At 42.8% G+C, this 24342-nt stretch overlaps 1 protein-coding gene across 2 annotated transcripts in view; it reads right to left on the minus strand.

The window, feature by feature from the left end:
- The window catches only part of LOC111162365 (hedgehog acyltransferase), a 328170-nt gene that overhangs the window by 181644 nt on the left and 122184 nt on the right, over positions 1-24342 (minus strand). For both annotated transcript variants that reach the window (XM_022526736.1, XM_022526737.1), the window contains exon 8: positions 22056-22206. In XM_022526736.1, the coding sequence (XP_022382444.1) occupies positions 22056-22206 (151 nt within the window). The remainder of the gene's footprint in view (positions 1-22055; positions 22207-24342) is intronic.

Here is a 24342-nt window from a genome sequence, read left to right on the forward strand (position 1 = left end):
CAGGGCCTCTGCCTATTTTTAAATTGGATCATTTTCTGGGTGTTGAGTTTTAAAAGTTCTTTATGTATTTTGGATACTCACCCTTTATCAGGTATGTCACGAGCAAATACCTTCTCCATTCTGTAGGTGGCCTTTTAGTTTTGTTGATTGTTTCCTTCACTGTGCAGAACCTTCCTATTTTGATGTAGTCCCAATTTTTCATTTTTGCTTTTGCTTTCCTTGCCTCAGGAGCCATATGTAGAAAGAAGCTGCTATGGCTGATGTCAAAGAAGTTACTGCTGTATTCTCTTCTAAGATGTTTATGCTTTCCTGTCTCACATTTAGGTGTTTAATCCATTCTGGATTTATCTTTGTGTACGGTATAAGAAAGTGGTCCAGTTTTCCCAAGGCCATTTAAGAGACATTCTTTTTTCCTATTGCATACTCTGCCTCCTTTTTCAAAGATTAATTGACCAGATAATTGTGGGTTTATTTCTGGGTTTTCTATTCTATTCCACTGATCTATGTGTCTATTTTTGTGCCAGTACCATACTGTTTCGATTACTACAATTTTATAAATTGAAGTCTGGAATTGTGATGCCTCCAGCTTTGCTTTTCTTTTTCAAGATTGCGTTAGTTATTTGGGGTCTTTTTTGGTTCCATACAAATTTTAGGATTGTTGGTTCTAGCTCTGTGAAAAATGCTGTGGGCATTTTGATAGGGGTTGCATTAAGTGCGTATGTTGCTTTGGAGAGTATAGACATATTAACAGTATTTTTTCTTCCAATTCATGAGCATGGAATGTCTTTCCACTTCTTTGTGCTGTCTCCAGTTTCTTTCATCAGTGTTTTACAGTTTTCAGAGTACAGGTCTTTCACCTCTTTGGTCAGGTTTATTCCTAGCTATCTTACTGTTTTTGGTGCAATTGTAAATGGGATTGTTTTCTTAATTTCTCTTTCTGCTGCTTCATTATTGGTCTATAGAAATGCAACAGATTTCTAGTACATTGATTTTGTATCCTGGGACTTTAGTGCATTCATGTATCAGTTCTAGTGGTTTTTGTTGGGAGTCTTTTAGGGTTTCTACATAGAGTATCATGTCATCTGCAAATAGTGAAAGTTTGGCTTCCTCCTTGCCAATTTAGATGCCTTTTCTTTCTTTTTGTTTTCTGATTGCTGTGCCTAGAACTTCAGTACTATACTGAGTAAAAGAGATGAAAGTGGGCATCCTCGTCTCGTTCATAACCACAGGGGAAAAGCTCTCAGTTTTTCCTCATTTAGGAAGATACTAGCTGAGAGTTTTTCATGTATGGTCTTTACTATGTTGAAGTATGTCCCATTTAAACATACTTTGTTGAGGGTTTTTATCATAAATGGATGTTGTACTTTGTAAAATGCTTTTTGTCTATAGAAATCATCATATGGTTCTTATCCTCTCTTTTATTAATGTATCATATTGATTGATTTGTGATTATTGAACATGGTGGTTAATTTTATGTGTCAACTTGACTGGCTAAGAGATGCCCAGATAGCTGGTAAAACATTATTTCTGGGGGGGTTGTGGGGGGTGGGATTATGGACATTGGGGAGGGTATGTGCTATGGTGAGTGCTGTGAAGTGTGTAAACCTGGCGATTCACAGACCTGTACCCCTGGGGATAAAAATATATTATATGTTTATAAAAAATAAAATTAAAAAAAAAAAAAAAAAACCATTATTTCTGGATGTGTCTGTAAAGGTGTTTCCAGAAGAGATTAGCATTTGAATTACTAACGTGAGTAAAGATGATGGCCCACCCCGATGTGGCTGGGTATCATACAGTCCACTGAGGGCCTGATTAGAACAAAAAGGCAGAGAAAGGGCACATCTGCTCTCTGCTTGAGCTGATACATCTTCCCTTGTCCTCAAACATCAGTGCTACTGAGTCCTAGGCCTTCGAGCTTAGACTAGGACTTACATCATTGGCCTCTTGATTCTTGGGCCTTTGGACTAGGACTTAGAACATCAGCTTCCTGGTTCTCAGGCCTTCTGACTCAAGACTAAATTTATCCATTCGCTTTCCTGGTCTTACAGAGGCAAACTGCAGCATTTCTTCATGACTGCATAACCCAACTTCTGTATAAAAGTCACTGTCTTGCAATCGATCAATCTCTCTCCCGCGCACCACATATATACACATACATACACACATATACGCATGTACCTGTGTATGCATCTCCTACTGGTTCCATTTCGCTGAAGAATCCTAATAAACCCTCTCCAATTTAAAAAAAGGAAAGAAAGAAAACCAATGACCCTCAAAGCTCTTACCCGACCTGCCGTTCCTCTCACTCCCCTCTCCCACCACTCTCCTCTGACCACTCCACACACCACTGTATCACACTGGCCTCCTTGCTATTCCTTGCACACTTCAGGCATACTTCCAGCCCAGGGCCTTTGCACTGGCTGCACCCTCTCCCTGGAACACTTCCCCAGGCACCCACATGACTCATTTCCTCTCCTCCAAGTCTTCTTCAAATGTCACCTTCTCACTGAGGCCTACCCTCATCACTCCATTTACAGTTGGTCTCAATTTGCCTACTCACTAAGATTTTTAACTCCAAAATAAATATTTGAGGCACTTCTGCAGTCATTCACAGCCAAGCTCAAGGTGGCAAGTAGATTAAGTCACCCAATGCCACAGGCCCAGCTCAGGGAGGACAACGTGACACTTGGACATCTTGCTTCAGTCAACATCACAAATGAGGGTCCTTTTTGCAGTCTGTCTAGTGCTATAGTTTTGCACTTCTTTGTTTCTTATTGGTGACCCCACTGTAGGGAAAAGCCCCCAGATACAGTGCTAAAATGCTGTCTGGTGCTCCTAAGCCCCAGAAGGCTGTGATGTGCCTTACTGAGAACAGATGTGTGCTATAGAAGATTCACTCAGGCATAAGCTACAGCACTGTTGGCCAATAGTTCAATGTTAATGAATCAACAATATATATCAAGTGTCGTTAAACAAAAACGCACATTAAAACAAGGTTATGTATTGACTGGTTGTCAAATGTTGTGATTAAAGGCTCACAGGAACCCAACACTATATCTCCCTTAGGAGCGATGGTTTAGTTATTTGCTAATTCAGGGTTCACAGCAAACTTTATCTGAGCATTGCAACCCTTTCCCCGGACTCCAGATCCCCCTTACCAGACTCTATTCTTTCCACAACATGTATTAGGTCCTAGCACACCATATTACTTACTGTATTTATTATTACCTGTCTCACCAGCTAGAAAGTAAACCCTATGACAGTGCACACTGTTGCTGGTTTTGTTCATACTCTGTCCCCAACACCTAGCATAGTTTCTGGCATAGAACAGGAGCTCAGCAAATACTTGTTGGATCAGTGAATGAACAGGTGGAGGGAGAGTCAGAACTTTCCCTGAAGCAGAGGTCTGAACAAGAACATCCCTGAAGTCACATAGGTAGGTATCCAGAAACACAAGGAATAAGGTGGGAATTCTGGCCTACAGAGTGTCTAAGGCAGGGAAGTAGGAGAAATAGTTCAAGGTCAGCTGGGACCAAAGGAAAGGAGGCTGGATGAAACAAAAAGAGTTTGCCTGCAGGCTCCAAAGCTGAGCCCAGATGGACATAGCAGGTTTCGAAGGGTAGACTGTACATTTGAAATGGTACAGGCCACTGAGGGGCACAGAAGCCAATGGGGTCCAAATGGAGAGAAATGGGGGTGCCAAGCATTGTCAATATTTCCTGTCTCTCTACATGGTTGCTACAGAATGGCTAGGGCAATCATTAACCCTTGATAAATAAAATCCCTGATGCTGGTTCCCAGGAGTAAGCCCAGAGTCGCCTATGTAAGCAGCAGCTGTACCACACATCAGTAGGGGCCGCGGAGTGTTTGCCTAGGCAACTTTTGACTTGTTGCTCGGCTTTGACTCTCCAGCTTGTGTTCTGTCCATGGGGTCTGTAATACATAGGCCAAGTCTCCCCCTGTCCTCATTCACTAGGTATCAGCTCTCCTGGCAGGTAACTGTCCCTCATTCTACCCAAAATGAACTTCTAAAAGGCTACACAGCTTATATCTTAAGTCAGCTCTCCCTAAATACACATATCTTTAACATCCACATGATTCAATAACAACCAGAATGTGAACCTCATTTAAGATTAAAAGAACAATTAAATTCTAACTTCATCCCAGCAGGTAGGCATCATTAGCCCATTAATAGGTAGAGAAATCAAGGATTAGAGAGGTTATAAGCAATTTGACCAAGGTCACAGACCTAAAAAGGAAAGAACGTGACCCCACATCTGTTGGATTCCAAAGCTCATGCTCTATTTTCTGCACTACATAATTCCATAACTCTCAGGGTTTTTTTTTTTCATTCATTCATTCATTCATTTATTTATTTATTTTCTTTTTTATAAACATATATTTTTATCCCCAGGGGTACAGGTCTGTGAATCTCCAGGTTTACACACTTCACAGCACTCACCATAGCACATACCCTCTCCAATGTCCATAACCCCACCCCCCATTCTCCAATCCCCCTCCCCCATGCAGCCAAGAATACTATATCCAGCTAGGCTATCATTGAAAATAGAAGGAGAGATTAAAAGCTTCCAGGACAAACAAAAACTGAAAGAATTTGCAAATACCAAACCAGCTCTACAGGAAATATTGAAAGGGGTCCTCTAAGCAAAGAAAGAGCCTAAAAGTAGTAGATCAGAAAGGAACAGAGACAATATACAGTAACAGTCACCTTACAGGCAATACAATGGCACTAAATTCATATCTCTCAATAGTTACCCTGAATGTTAATAGGCTAAATGCCCCAATCAAAAGACACAGGGTATCAGAATGGATAAAAAAACAAAACCCATCTATATGTTGCCTACATAACTCTCAGGTTTTTTTTCTGTTTTTTTTTTTTTTTTAAGATTTTATTTATTTATTTGACAGACAAAGATCACAAGCAGGCAGAGAGGCAGGCAGAGAGAGAGGAGGAAGCAGGCTCCCTGGCTGAGCAGAGAGCCTGATGTGGGGCTCGATCCCAGGACCCCAGGATCATGACCTGAGCTGAAGGCAGAGGCTTTAACCCACTGAGCCACCCAGGCGCCCCATAACTCTCAGTTTTTAAATGGATATAAAATATTGCTTGGCTTTCTCCAATAACTTTACGTTAATGGTCACATATTTAAAAAAAATTAATTCACATTTTTCAGGGATTTAATATAATTTCAATTTATTTTTCATGGTATCCATTGACTCTATGATATTTACAACTTTAAAGACATAGCAGTGTAAACCTATTACTAAAATACTTAAAAAAAAAAAAAAAGGCAAACACTCAGTAAATTAAGACCTGCTACTAAAATAGAACCTGGTGTTGTCCCAGCTCTACCACTTACTTCTTTGGGCAAATCATTTAACCTCTCTGGGTTTTTATTCTCCTCACCATCAAATTGGGATAGTAAAATTGACACCCTCCCTGACTGAACAAATAGGACAATAGATGTGGAAGCATTTATGAATACTAAAGTGTCACACAGGCTCAATGATGGTTGTGCCTCTCTTTGGATACATAACTTGTTAGCATTAATTCCCTAAGGGCTTTTGGCTCTGCACCCATAAATCAGTGGCTGGCACACAGTAGGTGCTCAATATATACTCACTGAACAAAGAGAATTTGGACTTTCATAGATAAGCTGTTAAGGCATTTTTTATGATTTATTTAAATAGTCTATAAATGGAAGAGAAAAAATAAAAATAACCTAAAACATTTGAGAATCAAACATGAAGATGCAGAGTAGTTTGGGGAAAGGTCATACTATAAGACATTCTGCTCAATGAGATGCTGATAAAATTTGTGTTAGAAAAGCAGACATATTTTTTGCTACACCTGTTGCCAGGCACCTCCACCAACAGCTCAGTGGTCAGAGCACAGTCATGGGTTTAACCCCACATGGGCCAGCTGACTTGGCACAGAGACTGCCCCCACCCTGATAATCCTCTTACAATTGCTAGTCTCTCCTTATAGAGGGAAGGGCTCTCAACAACCATTCCCAATACCAAGAAAACTTCCCATGTTTGGACAAACAGCATGTTTGAGTTGCATATATGAGAAACTCATTTAAGAATGACCTGTGTGGATTCTTGAGGGCAGCTCCTGTACCTACTCAACATAGTGCTGGAACACTGCTGAGTCCCTTGGGCCAAGGCCCCATTAGATCATGCTCTGATGGGGCACATGGGTGGCTCAGTCGGTTAAGCATCTACCTTTGGCTCAGCTGGTAATCTCAGGGTCCTGGGATCAAGGCCCACGTTGGGCTCCCTGCTCAGTGAGGAGTCTGCTCTTCCTTCTTCTACCCCTCCCTCTCCCTGCCCCCAGCTTGTGTTCTCTCTCTCACTCAAATAAATAAATAAAATCTTTTTTTAAAAGGGAGGGAGGGCCTTGACAGATGAGAGAGAGCTGCTCTCTCTCTCTCTCTGAGTCTTCAGCCAGGACACTGAGGATTTTCCCAGATTCCAACAGTGACCCTAACTCTCCTCTTTTGCTATTCTGGGAGACAAGGATCACAGCCAAATCCCACAGGTAACTCAAGTTGAGGTTCTGGCAGTTTCTTGGCTTTACTGATGGGACTTCGGTGGCTAATGACCTTGAGGAAGAAAAGCACAGAGACCACATTTTAATTGCTAATGATTCTGAGTCAAAGGCCAAGTTCTGCCAGATGATATCGCTAGTAACTTTTAGGAAATTAAATCTGCTGTCAAATAGGAAATGAAACACAGAAAACATAACATATAAAACTAGTCCCTTTAATTTCTCTGTGGATCAGTTTCATGGGACTGAGTAACCACACAACTATTTAAAGGAAATACACCCTTCTTGGGGCACCTGGGTGGCTCAGATGGCTAAGCATCTGCCTTCGGCTCGGGTCATGATCCCGGGGTCCTGGGATTGAGTCCCATGTTGGGCTCCCAGCTCAGCGGGCGTCTGCTTCTCCTTCTCTCTCTTTCTCTCTCCCCACCCCCTGCTTGTGTGCTCTCTCTAATGAATAAATAAAATCTCCTTTTTTTTTTAAGATTTTTTTATTTATTCATTTGACAGATAGAGATCACAAGTAGGTAGAGAGACAGGCAGAGAGAGAGGAGGAAGCAGGCTCCCCGCTGAGCAGAGAGCCCGATGCGGGGCTCGATCCCAGGACCCTGGGATCATGACCTGAGCCGAAGGCAGAGGCTTTAACCCACTGAGCCACCCAGGCGCCCCTAAATAAAATCTCTTTAAAAAATAAAGAAAATACACCCTGTCTCAAATACATGCATCTTGCCCCATTGCAAAACAGTCAATTTCTCACTTGAGAAATCCTGGAGAACCTAACTTATTAAATTGTAGCTCTCAATTTTTACAGTAAAATGACAAACTGCAAGAAGGGTACCTAATCCCTACTACAACAAAAAATAGTGGTCCAGGAAATATATTGCTATTAGGTCAGTTGCCAACTAGACGAGTAACATTACATGCAAGTTTACATCATGATGGCAATGTGTCATAACAGGACTTGGGCTACTGCACTGTGAAGTCTCTGAAAGTCCATTTTCCTCAGTCCCCTGATACAGTACTGCTCCCCACTCCCAGCTGAAGAACCTTGGCTATAACAACACAGCAAGCAGCCTCGCCTGAATGCCGCTAACTCACTCACTAATCATAACACAACTGGCATCTGTAGAATACACATGATGTATATTTTAATTAACTTCTTAGCAAATCTTCTGCAGCTAGCAACATTTCCCAGAAACATAATGACTACTTATATTTATCATCCCTGCTTCAACAGGAAGGTCATGTCCATAGGCGTTGCTTTCCTGAAGTCTAGTAAGCTGAGTCTCCCATATAAATAGTCTCACTGGGAACTACATCCCTCCTTGCAATGGGGCAGCCCTCCCAAAATCCAAAGGTTGTCTGCAGGGTCACAGTCAGCAACCAGGAAAGACTGGGCATTCCTTCCTGGATGGCACAGTCCCTCATCTTTAGGCTTCTCACACACAAGGAGCAATTTTAGGGGAACAGAGGGAAGCAGGCAGAAATGGGAAGAAGTCCACATGTAGGATAACAAGCTGGAGGACAACAGCATTCTGGGGATAACAAATGGGGGAATTAATTTTTCATAGGTTTTTGTGACTACAGACCAGAGGCCTCCCCCATCTGGTTCAAAGTCTACTGTACCAGACTGCTCATTCTTTACCAAAAAGCCACCTGCCAGTCCCCTCCATACCTTGAGGCTGGTTGAACTCATCCTACCTGCCTCTTCTGTCCTTCTGTGGTTTTATGCCCTAGGAACATCAGTAAAAGCTCCCAGTGAACTTCTCCTGGGGACCAGTCCCTGTGACCCATGCGAATACTCATACTTATAGTCACTCATGGCCATTATCTAGGTAGTCTACAGAGTCAGGGCAAATCAGGAAGGAGGAATCCTTAGGATTCACCTAGCCCAGTCCATTGCCTTCTAAATTTTAATGTGCATATAGTGTCCCGAGATCTTGTTAAAAAGCAGATTCTAATTCAGTAGGTCTTGGGTGTGACCCAGGATCCTGCATTTCTAGCAAGTTCCCAGGAGAGTCTGATGCTGTGGTCCCTTAGACCATATTTGGAACAGCAAGGATCTAATGCAAGGCTCTTGCTAAATACAGACACTTCCTCCATTAAAGTAAAATACCATATAGAAAATAAGTAAGGAGTGATAGCCTCTGGCCTCCAAAAGCTAGACACAATGACTCTATTAACAAATATAAGTGTTAGAATATGTGAACCTTGTACAAAGTACCATAAAGCAAAGAGGAATGAGAAATCCCTCTGCCAGGGGGTGGGAGTGGAGCATAGCTTGAGAGGAAACGTGACACTGCAGCTGGCACCGAATTGTACAGTGGGAGGCATCATATCTGATAGAAGGAAGAGGACCATGGTGAGCCTTATAGCCCCAGGAGGCCAGCCCCAAAGTTATGAGGGTCTGTGGGTGAACAGGGTGGGCTGAACTGAGAAACAAGGACTAGTTCTTACTGTAATAGAAGGTGAGTGAAAGGAACTGGAAATAGCAGGTTGGAGCCAGGTTTGCCTGTCATACTTAAGAATAAAACGTTTTCTTTTTTAAGATTTTATTTATTTATTTGACAGAGAGACACACAGTGAGAGAGGGAACACAAGCAAGGGAAGTAGGAGAGGGAGAAGCAGGCTTCCCACGGAGCAGGGAGCCCGATGTGGGGCTCGATCCCAGGACCCTAGGATCATGACCTGAGCCAAAGGCAGACACCTAACTGACTGAGCCACCCAGGTGCCCTAACATTATTTTCAAGCATGACAGGCAGAAAAAAAGTCTTAACTTTTACTCTGCAGGCCTACTATAGTTTACAATACTTAGTAGAAGGCAGAGTATCCATCTTAGTCAATAGGTAAGAAGTTGGACTGTATCAGAACATTTTGCTAGCATTTCGAGAGAAAATCCTTTGAATGTCTACTACAGTCGGGTGGATCAAAAAGAAGGTGGCAGGGATATTGATCTGAAATTCTCCCTTTTGGTGGGATCTCTGCCTGGTTTGGGGGTCAGGGTAATTCTGGCTTCATAAAAAGAGTCTGGAAGTTTTCCTTCTGCTTCAATTTTTTGAAACAGCTTCAGGAGAATAGGTATTATTTCTTCTTTGAAAGTTTGGTAGAATTCCCCAGGGACTCGAAATGGATAAAAGACTTCAACGTGAGGCAGGAATCTATCAGAATCCTAGAGGAGAACATAGGCAGTAATCTCTTCAACATTGGCCACAGCAACTTCTTTCAAGATATGTTTCCGAAGGCAAAGGAAACAAAAGCAAAAATGAACTTTTGGGACTTCATCGAGATCAAAAGCTTCTGCACAGCAAAGGAAACAGTCAACAAAACAAAGAGGCAACCTACGGAATGGGAGAAGATACTCGCAAATTATAGTACAAAGGGCAGATATCCAAGGTCTATAAAGAACTCCTCAAACTCAACACACACAAAACAGATAATCATGTCAAAAAATGGGCAGAAGACATGAACAGACACTTCTCCAAAGTATACAAATGGCTAACAGACACATGAAAAAATGTTCATCATCATTAGCCATCAGGGAGACTCAAATCAAAACCACATTGAGGGGGTGCCTAGGTGGCTCAGTGGGTTAAAGCCTCTGCCTTCGGCTCGGGTCGTGATCTCAGGGTCCTGGGATCGAGCCCCACGTCGAGCTCTCTGCTCCGCAGGGAGACTGCTTCCTCCTCTCTCTCTCTCTGCCTGCCTCTCTGCCTACTTGTGATTTCTCTCTGTCAAATAAATAAAATCTTAAAAAAAAAACCACACATTGAGATACCATCTTACACCAGTTAGAATGGTCAAAATTAACAAGATAGTAAACCACGTGTGTTGGAGAGGATGTGGAGAAAGGGGAACACTTTTACACTGTTGGTGGGAATGCAAGTTAGTGCAGCCACTTTGGAAAACAGTGTGGAGATTCCTTAAGAAATTAAAAATAGAGATTTCCTATGACCCTGCAAATGCATTACTGGGTATTTACCCCAAAGATACAGATGTACTGAAAAGAAGGGCCATCTGTACCCCAATGTTCATAGCAGCAATGGCCACAGTTGCCAAACTGTGGAAAGAACCAAGATGCCCTCCAACAGACAAACAGATAAAGAAGATATGGTCCATATACACTATGGAGTATGATGCCTCCATCAGAAAGGATGAATACCCAACTTTTGTATCAACATGGATGGGACTGGAAGAGATTATGCTGAGTGAAATAAGTCAAGCAGAGAGAGTCAATTTTCATATGGTCTTGCTTATTTGTGGAGCATAAAGAATAACATGGAGGACATGGGGAGATGGAGAGGAGAAGTGAGTTGGGGGAAATTGGAGGGGGAAACGAACCATGAGAGACTGTGGACTCTGAGAAACAAAGTGAGGGTTTTGGAGGGGCCGAGAGTGGGAGGTTGGGTGAGCCTGGTGGTGGGTATTACGGAGGGCACGTATTGCACGGAGCACTGGGTGTGGTGCATAAACAGTGAATTCTGGAACACTGAAAAGGAATTTTAAAAAATAAACAAAAATTAAAAAAAAAAAAAAAGAAGGTGGCAGGTAATGAACCTGTAGCTATAGCAGACTGAAATCTCAGGACTTAGAAAACTATAACACTAAATATTTTTGCCTTTCTTCTTGGTATAATAGGAAAAGGAAATCTATTCATTCATGGTGCTATTGAATGTATGAATTTTCACATAGCCATCTACAAGCAAATGCATTTATGCATCTAAACCTTTCTGGATAAAAAGGATTAGGGTTTAGATTTTAATATAGTAAGAACATGCTACCAGCGTGATCCTGGACACCTTACTTACTGCTCTGGTTCTCAGGCAGTGATGATAATGTCTAAATCCTTACTCAACATTACTATAACAAGAATAATTCTAAAAGAGACTTTTTGAAAACTAAAACAATATATTCTGTTCCCAGCAATCCCTAATTCCTCATCCAAGTACTCACAAAACTATGTCTAACTGAATCAGATCTTAGAGTATTCTTCCCTGTAGTACAGAAAGAATACCCCCTTCTACTATAAGAGCTGGGCCATAAAGCTACCTGCCCTAGAGAAGAATGTCAAAAGAGAAGGTAGGAGGGGGAAGTAGAAAATCTATCTCTGTGACACAGTGAACTGCGGGAAAAGATGGAAGAGGACAGAAGAACTCACAAACATGTCCGAAAAGGGAAGGTTATATATAGGTGGAAGTAAAAACCCAAGCAGAGAAGCTCTGGCTTTCCTTTCTGGTCCAAACTGCGATAGACCACCTGAAGAATGCTCTTTATAACAAAGGGTGGCCATACTGGGGTAAATATTGTTAGGCAGAGTAAAGGAAAGAACCTAGTTGCTATTGCTGAGCTTCCTTCAGCAGCCTTATGGCAAGAAGACATAAAGAAACTCCTACATTGAAGGTAGGAAGATGTGGGCCAGTAAAACTGGTTTAGGGACACCTGTGATGAATGGTGAGTGAGACCACTGCAAAGTGTAGTGCATGGCCTTGCAATGGCCTGGCTGAGACTCAAAGGGGTCTGCCTAGTCAAGAAGAACTTGGGTGAAGCCCAGTCAGAAAGATAGGAAGTCTGGGCCCTAACCACAACATGCACACCAGCTTCCACTCATTAGACCCCACACTGGTTCCTGGGGTCAGATCAGATCCATTGTCCTATGAGCCCATTTTAATGGGGCTTTTGTCCCCACCACTTCACTAAGACTACTGTTGTCAAGGTCACCATGACCTCCATGGGAGGCCAACTCCACAATGTCAATCCTCATCTTCCTTTACAACTTTAGGTTGGGATCTGAAGAAGATTGAAGAAAGGAGCAATGAACTTAAAGATAAGCCAACAGACAATACCCTCTTCTCCCCAGCCCATTTCTGGTACTATTAATTTCTTTGTATAGATATAAGTATTCCATTTGGCTTTTTGCTTCCTTCTGCTTGAAGAACTTCCTCAGCCTTCTGGTCTGCTGGCTAAACTTTAATTTCTTTCTTTCTTTCTTTCTTTTAAATGTATTTATTTTGCCTTTAATTTTAAAAGACATCTTTACTGGATATAGAATTCTATGTTGACAGTTTTTCTTTTTCAGTATCTTAAAGATGTCTTTCCATTATCTTTGGCTTGCATGGTTTCCTTTTTTTTTATATATATAGATATTTTAAAAATTTATTTATTTGATAGCAAGAGAAAGAACACAAGAAGGCAGAGGGAGAAGCAGGCTCCCTGCTGAGCAGAGAACCCAATGCGGGGCTCAATCCCAGGATCCCAGGATCATGACCTGAGCTGAAGGCAGATGCTTAACTACCTGAGCCACCCAGGTGCCCTGGCTTGCATAGTTTCTGACAAGAAGCCTTGTGTAATTTCTCTGTATATTGTTTCTTTTTTTCCTCTAACTGCTTTCAAAAAATTTTCTCTTTAACTTTGGCTTCAACATTTTGACTGTGATGTGCCTAGGTGTATTTTTCTTTGTATTTATTTTGTTTGGAGTTCTCTGAGGCCCTTAGATCTGTGGTTTATTATCTCATTAATTTTGGAAATTTTATGGATGCTGTCTCTTCAAATATTTCTTTCATTCCCTTTTCCTTCTGGAACTCCAGTGACACATATGTTAGACTATTTGATGTTATCCTACAGCTCTTTGATGCTTGGTTCTGATTTTCATCTCCCCCCACACCCGCCCCTATTTTTTTTCCTCCTTGTGTTTCAGTTTGAATACCGTCTGTTGGCTTATCTTTAAGTTCATTGCTCCTTTCTTCCGTCCAATCTGACAATGGTTTAGACCAACTTTCCTGGTAAACATGCACTGAGAATGGCGATGTGGGATACCAGGAGCCTTCTTCACTCAAGAAGCAAGGGCCTCCTTCCCCTCATGTGAGGAGTAATGGAGCTGGTCCTGTTCCTTCTAGTCCTGGGCCAAAATGACTCCCATGGCCAGGGCTAGAGACATTAAATAGTATGAAACAAAGAGAGACAGAACAGAGAGGAGAAGCAGTGGATAGGAAGTTCCAGGAGGTTCAAGAATGATAATCTGTAGGTTCAGTTTTTCAGAACCCCCCTTGGGCATAATTTTCCCATTCCAGGTGACAGCTCCCCAGCCGTCTTCAGGGGACTCAGAATGTTAGCCTTATTTCTTTTTGCACAAGCACCACTGATCAGGGGTTCACTCCATCCCAGGCCACTGAGAAGAGAGGACAGTCTCTGCCTTATTCCCCTGTCCCTAAAACTGTGAAGGTCCTCTAAATTTTACTATTTTTGTTGTTGTTGTGGTGGTGGTGGTGGTGGTTTGTAGGTTGTTTTTAGCCTCTAATGAAGAAGAATAGAGCTGTTTTCTTTACTCAATCGCTTCTTTTTTCACCAGACACCATAGAGAAATGCAAATTCCCTCTTGGATTCTAATGCTAAGTCATTCAATACAGAAAAGATTGAAACATTCACACTGTAAAGAAACGAAGAACCTGGAATGCATGCTGTTGCAAGGCGGGCCCAGAAAAAGTCTCAGGCACAACACAGGAAATAGATGACGTGGCAAAAGATGGTATTTTATGTCACCATAAATGCAGTCAGGATGGCAGGTTAACCACTGGAAGTAAGTTAGACCCCCACTTCACATGTAAGTCAATTTTTCTTTTCTTTCTTCTTCAGGAGTGCAGGAGCACAGGCGTTCATTCATCTTTCACTCAGGAAATATGTTTGTTGAGTGCCTACTATGTCCCAGGCACCGTGTTAGATGACAGGAAGTCTGTGGTGAGCAGGTGTTTGAGAATCTACAGAAAAACAGTTTCAGCAACCAGTTGATCCCTAAAGTAGGAATTCCTCCTTACATAAAAATAAATACACTTCAAATGGGCTTCCTCAGCTTATCACCAAAGGCAGAAACTACACAGGCAAAGGAGGAAAGATCTGACCACATACCAATGTTAAACGAAGACATCAAAATTCCTATAAGCATTAAATAGTAAAAGCAGGTTGCACTTTGAATTTAATCCTCAGATCTGAGGTGGAACAAAAAGCAACACTAGTTTGCTGAAGGGAAGGTGTAAATTAGAAATACGATAGTGCTAAAATAAAAAAGAAAGAAAAAGAAAGAAAAAGAAAGAAAAGAAAGAAAGAAAGAAAGAAAGATAGATAGATAGATAGATAGATAGTGGTGGGGAACCAGACGTTTAATGACTGGCAGAGAAGGGGCAATTCTCCATTTTTATTGCCAAATAGTATCTGACCCAGACCAACGTGAGGTAAAGAAACACAGGAGGACAGCCATTACCCAAGCTCCACACAGGAGACACTGGCAAGAAAAATGGAGTCAAGTTTCTATTGTTGGCACCAGATGAACCCCTCTCCTCCCACCTTCATTCAAGCAGCTGTTTCTGGATTGCATAAGGATGCAGGCCCACTGACCCCACAGCACTCAGTTACTCAGGGTTAAATGGCAACCCCCTTTCTCCTCACCCCTGGGAGCACAGAGGCCAACCCACTGCCTGACTGTACCCTTCCCTGTTCCATCTCCCTTTCTAGGGAGTCAGTACATAGATAATCATCATTCTCAGATACCCCCAAAGTCCCAGATCCTGTCACACAAGCCTCATGCTCCAGACCTGGGAGGAGGAATTCACTTCAATTTCATTTCTCTAAAGAGACAGGAAAAGGTGGTGATACAAGTACAGAGTCCAGAGCCACATGCTTGGGTTCAAAGCCCAGCTCTACCACCTACTAGCTGTGTGATTTAAGGAGAATTACTCAACCTCTCTATGTCTCAGTTTCATCATTTGCAAAGTGGGGATAACAGTACCTACACAGAGGAGTTTTGTGAGGATTAAAAAAATTAAATATATAAAAGCACTCAGAAATATGCCTTGCTCAATGTTTTTGCTGCCTGCAGACCCCAGTGCTACTGTTACTAAAATTACTATTATTACTCTCAATATTACTCATTATGAGGACATGTTCTAGAAGGGCTTCACTCCCAGTCTTCCCCTAGGTTCCTCATCTTCCACTGCAGGGCATTAGGATCTGTTCTTCAGCCCCTCCCTCAGACAAATCCTGTCCCCAAAGACAAACAACCCCTCTCTCCTATCAGAGTCTGAATGGAATCGCTTTTCTTCCTTCAACTTTGCAGCTCTCTCCTTCATCTGCTCTCAGGGATGTGGCAGAATGTCTAAAAAAAATAATGACAGGAATGAAGTTAAGAAGGTGTTGACTCCTCATTCCTTTCAAGGAAGACTCATTCCCAAGGAAACCGCAAGCCAACACAGTATTTCGGCACACCAGCCACTGAGAGTCACTGAGACACATACAGGGAGGTAAGGAACATGAGGCAACAGTGTGGCCGAGGCCCGGAACGCCCACAGCAACGACACAGGGGCGCACGCTACACAGAGAAGCTGCACAGCTGTCACACGGAGAAGTTTGAAAAGTTTGCTCTTAAGACCTGATGATGAAGATTTCAGAGAAAAGTGACCATACCTCCTGGCAGCACAGAGTTCCTGAGCACCCACTACAGGCTGGGCCCTGAGGAGGGTGCTGGGGGACACAGGGTTAACCAAGAAGAAGGTCTGATCACTGTCCTCAAAGAGCTTACAGGCTGTTGGATGTGAGCTGGTGGGGACTCAGGGTATCTGTTCCCAGAGGCGGGCACAGTCACATCTCCATTTTCCAGAGAAGGAAACTGAGGCACAGAGAGGTCCCCAGAAAATAAGTAGTAGAGCCAGGATCAAAGCCACAGAGTCAGGCTCCAGATCTGGGCTCTCAGTCACTGGTGAGCAGCCAGAGAGCCCTCCGTCAGAAGCTGCCCAGTATTTCTTGTGCCAGAGCGCTGCTGACTCTGAAAGACCCCAGTCTGAGAGTTTGCTCAGTAATAGGGGGAGGGAATGGAGAGGAGACAGAGTATCTATACTTGAAGTTAAAATAAATCCAGGAACCAAAACATAATAATGGTTCATAAAATCTGCTTCAACTTGGTATTCCACTCTGATTTATGGAAGTCTGCGTTTGGAGAAAAAGGTAAAGCGATTTTGAAATATAACTGTCGGGAAAAGGAAATATGTTATCTAGTCTGTTGAGATGGGATAAGACAGAAGGACCAAATGTGAGGTAATACAAATGTCCAGTAGCTGGAAACTGTATGCTAAAAGAACCCCCTAAAGTGAGGGAGAGTTCAAATCAGTGCAGATTATAGGGAACTCATGCTTTCCTTCTGAAATCCATGCTTTCCACATATTACTTCCCATTTCTACCACCTTCCACCTCCTTCCACTGCCCATGCTATTGGGCCTGTCTTTTCTAGGAAATTTAAAACACAAAACAAAACACACAGTATGAAGTTCACGCACACATCTGTAATTATGATTATTGGCTAACATCTTAGTGTCTACAGTGTAACTGCCCTGTGTTCCTGCGTTAGCTGTGGTCTCACTGAAGCCTCACAACAACCCAGGGAGGCAAGTCCTATGATGAGCTTTATTTTACTGCCTCAGAAAATTGAGGTATTAGGAGATTAAATGACTTTTTGACCAACCACATGGGTGGTGAGGGAGACAGGACTCCACCCCCAGGGCCTGGTGGTCCTCCCCATCCAATGCAGCTGGGGCTCATATAAACACAGAAATGGAAGGGAATATAGACAAGAGTCTTTCTTTCATTCAACAGTAGAGAAAACTGAGAATTGAGTGGATCCATCTCTCCTCTGAGGGCAAAGAGCCCGTGATTTCTCCACCACAGCCTTTATCTCTGAGTTGTCACATCCCAGGCTCAGAGCTGGACTGGAGCCTTTCCTCGGCCAGTCCCATCACTGCCCATTGCTTCCCCAATACCACACACCCACAGGCTGACTTCTCAGTCACCTCTGGCTTTGCTAGATTTGCAAGTGCAAAAAAAACACTTAGAAGCTACTCCTTCCCGAGGACCTACTGAACACCAGACTCTGTCAACCCTCACATTGCCCCTGTGTACCAAGTGCTATTATTATCTCTATTTTAGACATGAAAAGGTTAGCCCAGAGCATTTTAATTATTTACCCAAGTCACACAGTTAGTAACAAGATCTTGGTTAGCAGGCTGCCTGCAAAAAACAGTGAACGCATATCAACGGCACCCTTTCCATCTTTCCCCCTTTATGTTCATGCTGCCCCCACCGCCTACCCAGCGGGGCTGGTGGACAAGGTGTGTCCTTCACTAACTCCTGCAGCCTGAGGTCAGAAATGATTCAAAGGCAGGACTAACACAAAGCCAGCAGTTTGCAGAGCTAGTTTTCATCATCTACCACAGGCCTGGACCAACTCTCACCCAGGCCCTAAATTCTTCTATTGACCTAAAAATTCATGCCATCAATTTCCCACTGAAAGAAGAGGTTCAGGCTCCACCTCAGCCCCAATTCCAAAATGTCCCCACAGATTAAGGTCTAGCAGTACCCAAATTTCTCTGGGTTAGGCAGTGATGCATGAGTTTGCCTATGAAGACCTGAGAGCACCATAATTCAAGAAAGGCAGAGGGCAAGCTGTGCAAAATTCCTGAGATAATTGAAATTGACCCATAACTCACCAGCCACCACGAGAAATTCTATCACTTTGCACACTTTGCTTCCATAGCTAAAAATCAAATCAGGAGAACATGATCAGACTTCTAATTTGAAACCTCGGACATGCAATGTCATCTTTAATGACTCCCAGCAAAAGATGCTCATTACAGATCTCAGCCTACCTAAATTAAAACATGAAATCTAAAAATTAAGCAGAAAATTCTCAATTTCTCAGGTCTGTGAGGTCACAGAAAAATCACACAAGTGGGAATACATGTACTCCTTAGGGTTTTGTTCTGCCGCTAAATATATGAGCAGGAATTATATGAAAGCAAAGAGCTAGAAGGGGAAAAAATAAATAAATAAATAAACCCACCAGGTCTTACCTTTCGGGTCTGGGCTATCTGGGTAAATAGCAATTTTTCATGTCCAATTTGAACTAGCATGTCAAGGAACATTATCTCTCTGCTGATGGCCAGTGTCATCTGTTCTATGATGTAGAGCTCAGACACCTCTGATACAGTAGGCTGCAGGTTTCAAGTCTTCTCTCACTGGTAAGCGGACTGAAATATACTGCAATCAGTCAGCACGGTGTTCAGGTGTGTAAGCTGCCTTTAAAATGGGAGGCTAAAAATTCATCTCTCATCACCAGTTCTAAAGCTCATCCAGGGACACCTGGGTGGCTAAGTCCGTTAAGCTTCTATCTTCAGCTCAGGTCATGATCCCAGGGTCCTGGGATCGAGCCCCACATTGGGCTCCTTGCTCAATGGGAAGTCTGCTCCTCCCTCTCCCTCTGCCCCTCCTCCTGGCTTGTGCTCTCTCTTGCTGTCTCAAATAAATAAAGGCTAAAATAAATAAATAAACCAAATTCAGTATGGACTTTCTAGAAGGTCAGGTAACCACTAGACAATCTGCGAACACGGTTTTTAAATTTCTTCCCTCCACTTCCCATCCACCCTTCCCTTTGTGTCACCGTATGACTGGCTGCCACTGCCCAGAGTAATGTGCATGGCCAGCTTTCACATCTGTTTGAGACTCAGTCCCTTCCAGACCCCTATCCAGGAGGAGGAGGTAATTCCCTGTCTGCAGCAACACCTCGATAGATGGCTCAGAAATATTAAGATAAAGCTAGATGTACAGAAGCTGCAAGTTCAAAACTTTATTTTCCTTCAGTGTGCATTTTACAGAGAAAAGTTAGAGAGTGGGGACCAGGGCTGCTGTAGGGTTAGGCTACCAGATCCCGAATGCAAACGGTAAATTTCCTCTTTAGGACAGGGCAATATCTGCAAACAGTGTAAAAGAGAAGCTATAAGGTTTATTTTTTCAATTCAAAACTATTTCTTCTGAGCCTTAAATTGTGCACTGTAGTGCAGAGTTGACCTCCCTTCCTAAATTCAACTATTTAGTGAGGCATGGTCACGATGTACAAGAACAAAGACCAAGATGTTTCTAAGGATAACAGGCAAACTGGGAAACCCTTTAGCAAACTAAAACTTGTGAAGGGGAAAACCTATCCCATGTAAGCTGAGGGGGGAAAGCCAGGCTAAAAGTCTTGGGTTGCCAGGGTGGCTCAGTGGGTTAAGCCTCTGCCTTCCACTCAGGTCATGATCTCAGGGTCCTGGGATCGAGCCCCAAATCAGGCTCTCTACTCAGTGGGGAGCCTGCTTCCCGCTCTCTCTCTGCCTGCTGCTCTGCCTGTGATCTATCTCTCTGTCAAATAAATAAATAAAATCTTTAAGAAATAAATAAAAATAAATAAAAGTCTAGGTCACTCCCAGAAAAGACCATGTTTGTCACTACATCACAAGCTCTCGTAAGCACTTCCCCCTAGAACTGTATCACTCCCAGGGCTCACCCAGAGCTTCCAGCTCACAGCATCTCCTATCACTCTCTCGCCCACATCTGTCTTAAAACTTTAAGGGGAGGGAGGGAAGACTGTTTCCACAACCTCGAGTCTACATGATTTGAGTCTAGTTCTAACCTAAAATGAAAAAGGTCTTGGCAGATATGCTCTCTCTGCTTTTGTTGTGTGTAGACAACAGAGGTTATTGGACCAAAAAAAAAAAAAATCAATTAAAATAATAAAGGACAAAAAGACAACTACTCTGAATGTGAAATACAGTCAACAGTCCAAACAGCCTCTTGTGACCATCCGTGGGCTGAGCTCTATGGGCAAGGAGCCTGGGTCTAGCATGCCTGCCCAAGAGTCATGGGTTTTCATTATACCAACCGACACAAAAAGCCCTTTAGGAGAATATGCTTCCTAAGAACTGCATGAGGGCGAGCATTCACAGGGAGGCAGAGGAACCATGCTAGGTGCACACCAGTCACTGGAGATAGGACCCCAAATCGTGCTGGGTCCCAACCCATTTGTTTAGTAAATTAATTTTATGAGCAAGTCAGAAGTTAGCAGAGCCCCCCAACCAGGATCACCTTTTAACCAAGAACCCCTCTGTGTCCCCCTGGCTAGAGAAAACCCCTTTGCTAGCATTCTCCAACCCTGCCATTAAAACTGGGCAACCTAGGATCATTGACGTAATTAAGGACAAATCAAAGCAATCCTCTAACATTACTTGCAATAACCATATGAAATTTCTAATCCCAAGAAGCAAACTAAACCAATAACAAAATGCATTTCAGAGGTTTAAAAAACTTCAACATCTATAATCAGCTGCTATGGAAGCTGCTACGGCCCATTGCAGGCTACCTACAACCTTTGTTAACAGCAACATCAGATACGGTAATATTCACTGAGCTCTTCCTCTACCTGGGTCCTCTATCTTCTGCCTACAGAGATGAAATATAAGATGAAAAGTGCCATGTGAATGAGCCAGAACAGCAACTCGAGCAGGGATGAGGCTCGGATTGGGGAAATGGAGGTGTCTAAGACGTGCTGACCCCCACGAGTGAGCAGGTCCCCAGGCTGAGCTTCCTCCACTAGGTCTGCAATTGCAAAAGCAAGCCTGTCACTTATCGCATACTCGGAGTGATAAGAAACACACAGCAGCAAGCAAGACCATCTGGAGAACATTAGAAACAGCAGGGGGCTGAGGGATCTCTTGGAACAAAAACTCCAGGCCAGCCATACGTTTATGGGGCAAAATCAAGAAGAGAAAGAAAACTCAGAAAACACATCTGTCTATCCATGTGCATCAAGTATAGGAACAATAAAAGGATTAAAAAGCTAACATTTGTAAACATCTATGTGCCAAATGCCTTAAATACATCAGCTTATTTAATATTCAAAACAACGCTCAAATATGGGTATAATCACCCTCACTATTATTATTGCCATTTAAGAGAGAAGAAAATTGAAACTTAGAGAAATTTAGTAAATTGTCCCAGATCTGGGAGCTAGTAAATGCCAACAGGGACCTATTCTATTATCCTAATTCTGTTGTTTTTAACTGACAGTCCCACATGGGCAGAGGTCATTTTCTTTTTTTTTTCTTTTTTTTTTTTAAGATTTTATTTATTTATTTGACAGTCAGAGATCACAAGTAGGCAGAGAGGCAGGCAGAGAGAGAGTGGGAAGCAGGCTCCCTGCTGAGCAGAGAGCCCGATGTGGGGCTCAATCTCAGGACCCTGAGATCATGACCTGAGCCGAAGGCAGAGGCTTAACCCACTGAGCCATCCAGGTGCCCCGGCAGAGGTCATTTTCAAGAAAAACAAAAAGCAATAAAATAATCCACTGCAGCCTATCCCAAGTTAGTAAGACACCATTTACACATCAGCCTAAGTGCATTTGTACATAGAGCTGGAGAGAAATTGTCTTATCTCACATTATCTTCACAGCTTGGCAGTAATTTTGAGTTGTTCGGAAAGCACAGATTGTCATCCTATTAGACAGATGAAGAAAGCCGAGTGCCAAGTGTAGCTTGAGTGAGGGACAGAGAAAGGATGGTGGCCCAAACCCTCTGAAGCTCGCCAAGCCATGGCTCCTCCCACTGGACATCCCCAAAAGCCTTTAATAAAACAAACTACTGACCTCCACATCCCCGTGAAACTGAACATGGTGCTCACACAGCGAGGGAGGGGTGGTGGCGTGAGTCCATCCAGGCGCATGAGCAGAGCTGGGACACCGAAGAGCACCAAGTACTTCAGATAGAAGAAGAGCACATGGGCCAACGCCAGTCCTCCTGAAAGATGGGGGAGCTGTGAGACACACAGATAAGCAATAGGGCAATCTCCTGTTCCTGAAAATACACCACCTGCTCCCACTTCTCCACCCGTCCCCTTCCATCCCCTTCCCTCATGCATTACAAAGTTTCCCACATTGGTTTGGAGCAGTAAGAATATTTGAATGAGCAAATATTGAAATCTTCTTTATTACTGTGACAGGCAAGAGGACATCTTGGCAGCCATTCTTCTATAGACACTACATTTAAAAGTGTTTTGTATGTAGTTATGCATTTAAATTATATTTATAATATGTATTTATATATAATTATATATAATTATATATAATGGATTTCAAAACTACTAGAAAGGGAAAATCCTCCCCAAATTCTTCCAAAACCTCATGAGCTCACACCCACTAGTATGGCTAAAAATCAAAAAGTCAGATCAGCAAATGATGAGAAAGATGTGGAGAAATTGGAACTGTCATACACCGCTGACAAGAAAGCCAAATGGTGCAGCCACTTTGGGAAACCACTTGGCATTTCCTGAAATGAATAAACTTAAAGTTACCACATGACCCAACCATTCTTTTGGTATATACCCAAGAGAAATGAGAACAGATACCCACACAGAAACCTATATCCAAATATTTGTAGTGATATTATCAATACCAGCCAAAAGATGAAACAACCCAAATATCCATCAACAGGCAAATAAACAAAATGTGGTCTACCCATACAATGGAATATTATGCTGCCATGAAAAGGGATGAAATAGTGACACATGCTACAACATGGATGAATCTTTTTTTTTAACATGGATGAATCTTGAAACATTATGCTAAGTGAGATAAGCCAGTCACGAGTAACCACATATTCTATTCCATTCATATGAAAGTCCAGAAAAAGGTAACAGAGACAGAAATAGAAAGCTGATTAGTAGGTCCCTGGCACTGGAGAGGTAGGGGGTGGGGTAATGACGGAGGTGGTGGCTAAAGGGTAGGGTTTCCTTTAGGTTTTGAGATGATGAAAATATTATAAAATTGGCAGTGGGGATAGTTGCACATGTCTGAATATACTAAAAGCCACTGAACTATATCTTCAAGTAGGTGAAATGTATGGTATGTAAATTATATCACAACAAAGCTATTAATAAAAAAATAAAACAAAACAAAAAAACCATCAGCGCCCCAGGCTACAATGGCCTCTTGGCCTGAATTGTGCCTTTCCAGACTGAGAAAAACACAGGATATGGATACTAGGCAAGATGTGAGGTCAGAGACAAATGCTATGGCCCACAAAGGCCTCTGCCTGTCCCCACTGAGAATGACCCACTTCTGCAGCAAGGGCTCAGGGAGCTCTACCACCTTTCTTCTCTCCTCAAGCTTCCTAGCCACTTTGACCTCTGTGCCCTATGCCCAACGGGGAACCACCGACCTGGGCCAGACAGTGGCCCCATTCACACTGGCCTCAGCAGGTGGGAGGTGTGGCAGGTTTGGCAGAGCAGTACTCACAGGAGAAGGCAGAGGGCAAAGTGGGAATGGAAGCCCTGAGAAGACAACCAGTGGCCATGTGCTGTCCAACCCCCAGAGCGTCTTCCCCCATGTGTGAGAAATCCTGCAGGGCAGGGTGCTGCAGCTGAGCACGTTATCTGTGAGCTACTGAGAAGGACATAACTAAGCATTAAAGAAGTACTAGCAGAAAATATTATTGCCTGGCACTTGCCATGTTATAAAAGGATGTCACTACAACGGAGAGTGTGGCTGTAAATGGTAACTCTGTGCCAGAAGAAACAGAGAGCCATTTTCGGAATATATAGTTGGGTGAAGGCAAATGGTGGTTCAAATTCAAAAGCCACAGGTCTTACAAGAAAAAATCCAGGAATCACTGTGTCTCATTCCCAATCAGGGTTCTTCAGACTTGTGGAAACTAGACTACAATCACATGTACTGAAACAACTGGGTATAAAATTGTAGCATTCTTAGATAGCAATCTGATAGCAATCAAGAAAAAAAGAAAGCTGGTGTGCATGTGTGTGTGTGTGTGTGTGTGTGTGTGTGTGTAGAAAAATATATATACATGAATACATTAGAAAATACATATGTATATAAGTGTGTATATATACACACCCTTCAAGAAGTGGGGTGTATGTGC

Source organism: Enhydra lutris, unplaced genomic scaffold (genome assembly GCF_002288905.1).
Source record: "Enhydra lutris kenyoni isolate GAN:26980312 unplaced genomic scaffold, ASM228890v2 scaffoldscaffold91, whole genome shotgun sequence".
Taxonomy (NCBI): Eukaryota; Metazoa; Chordata; class Mammalia; order Carnivora; family Mustelidae; genus Enhydra; species Enhydra lutris.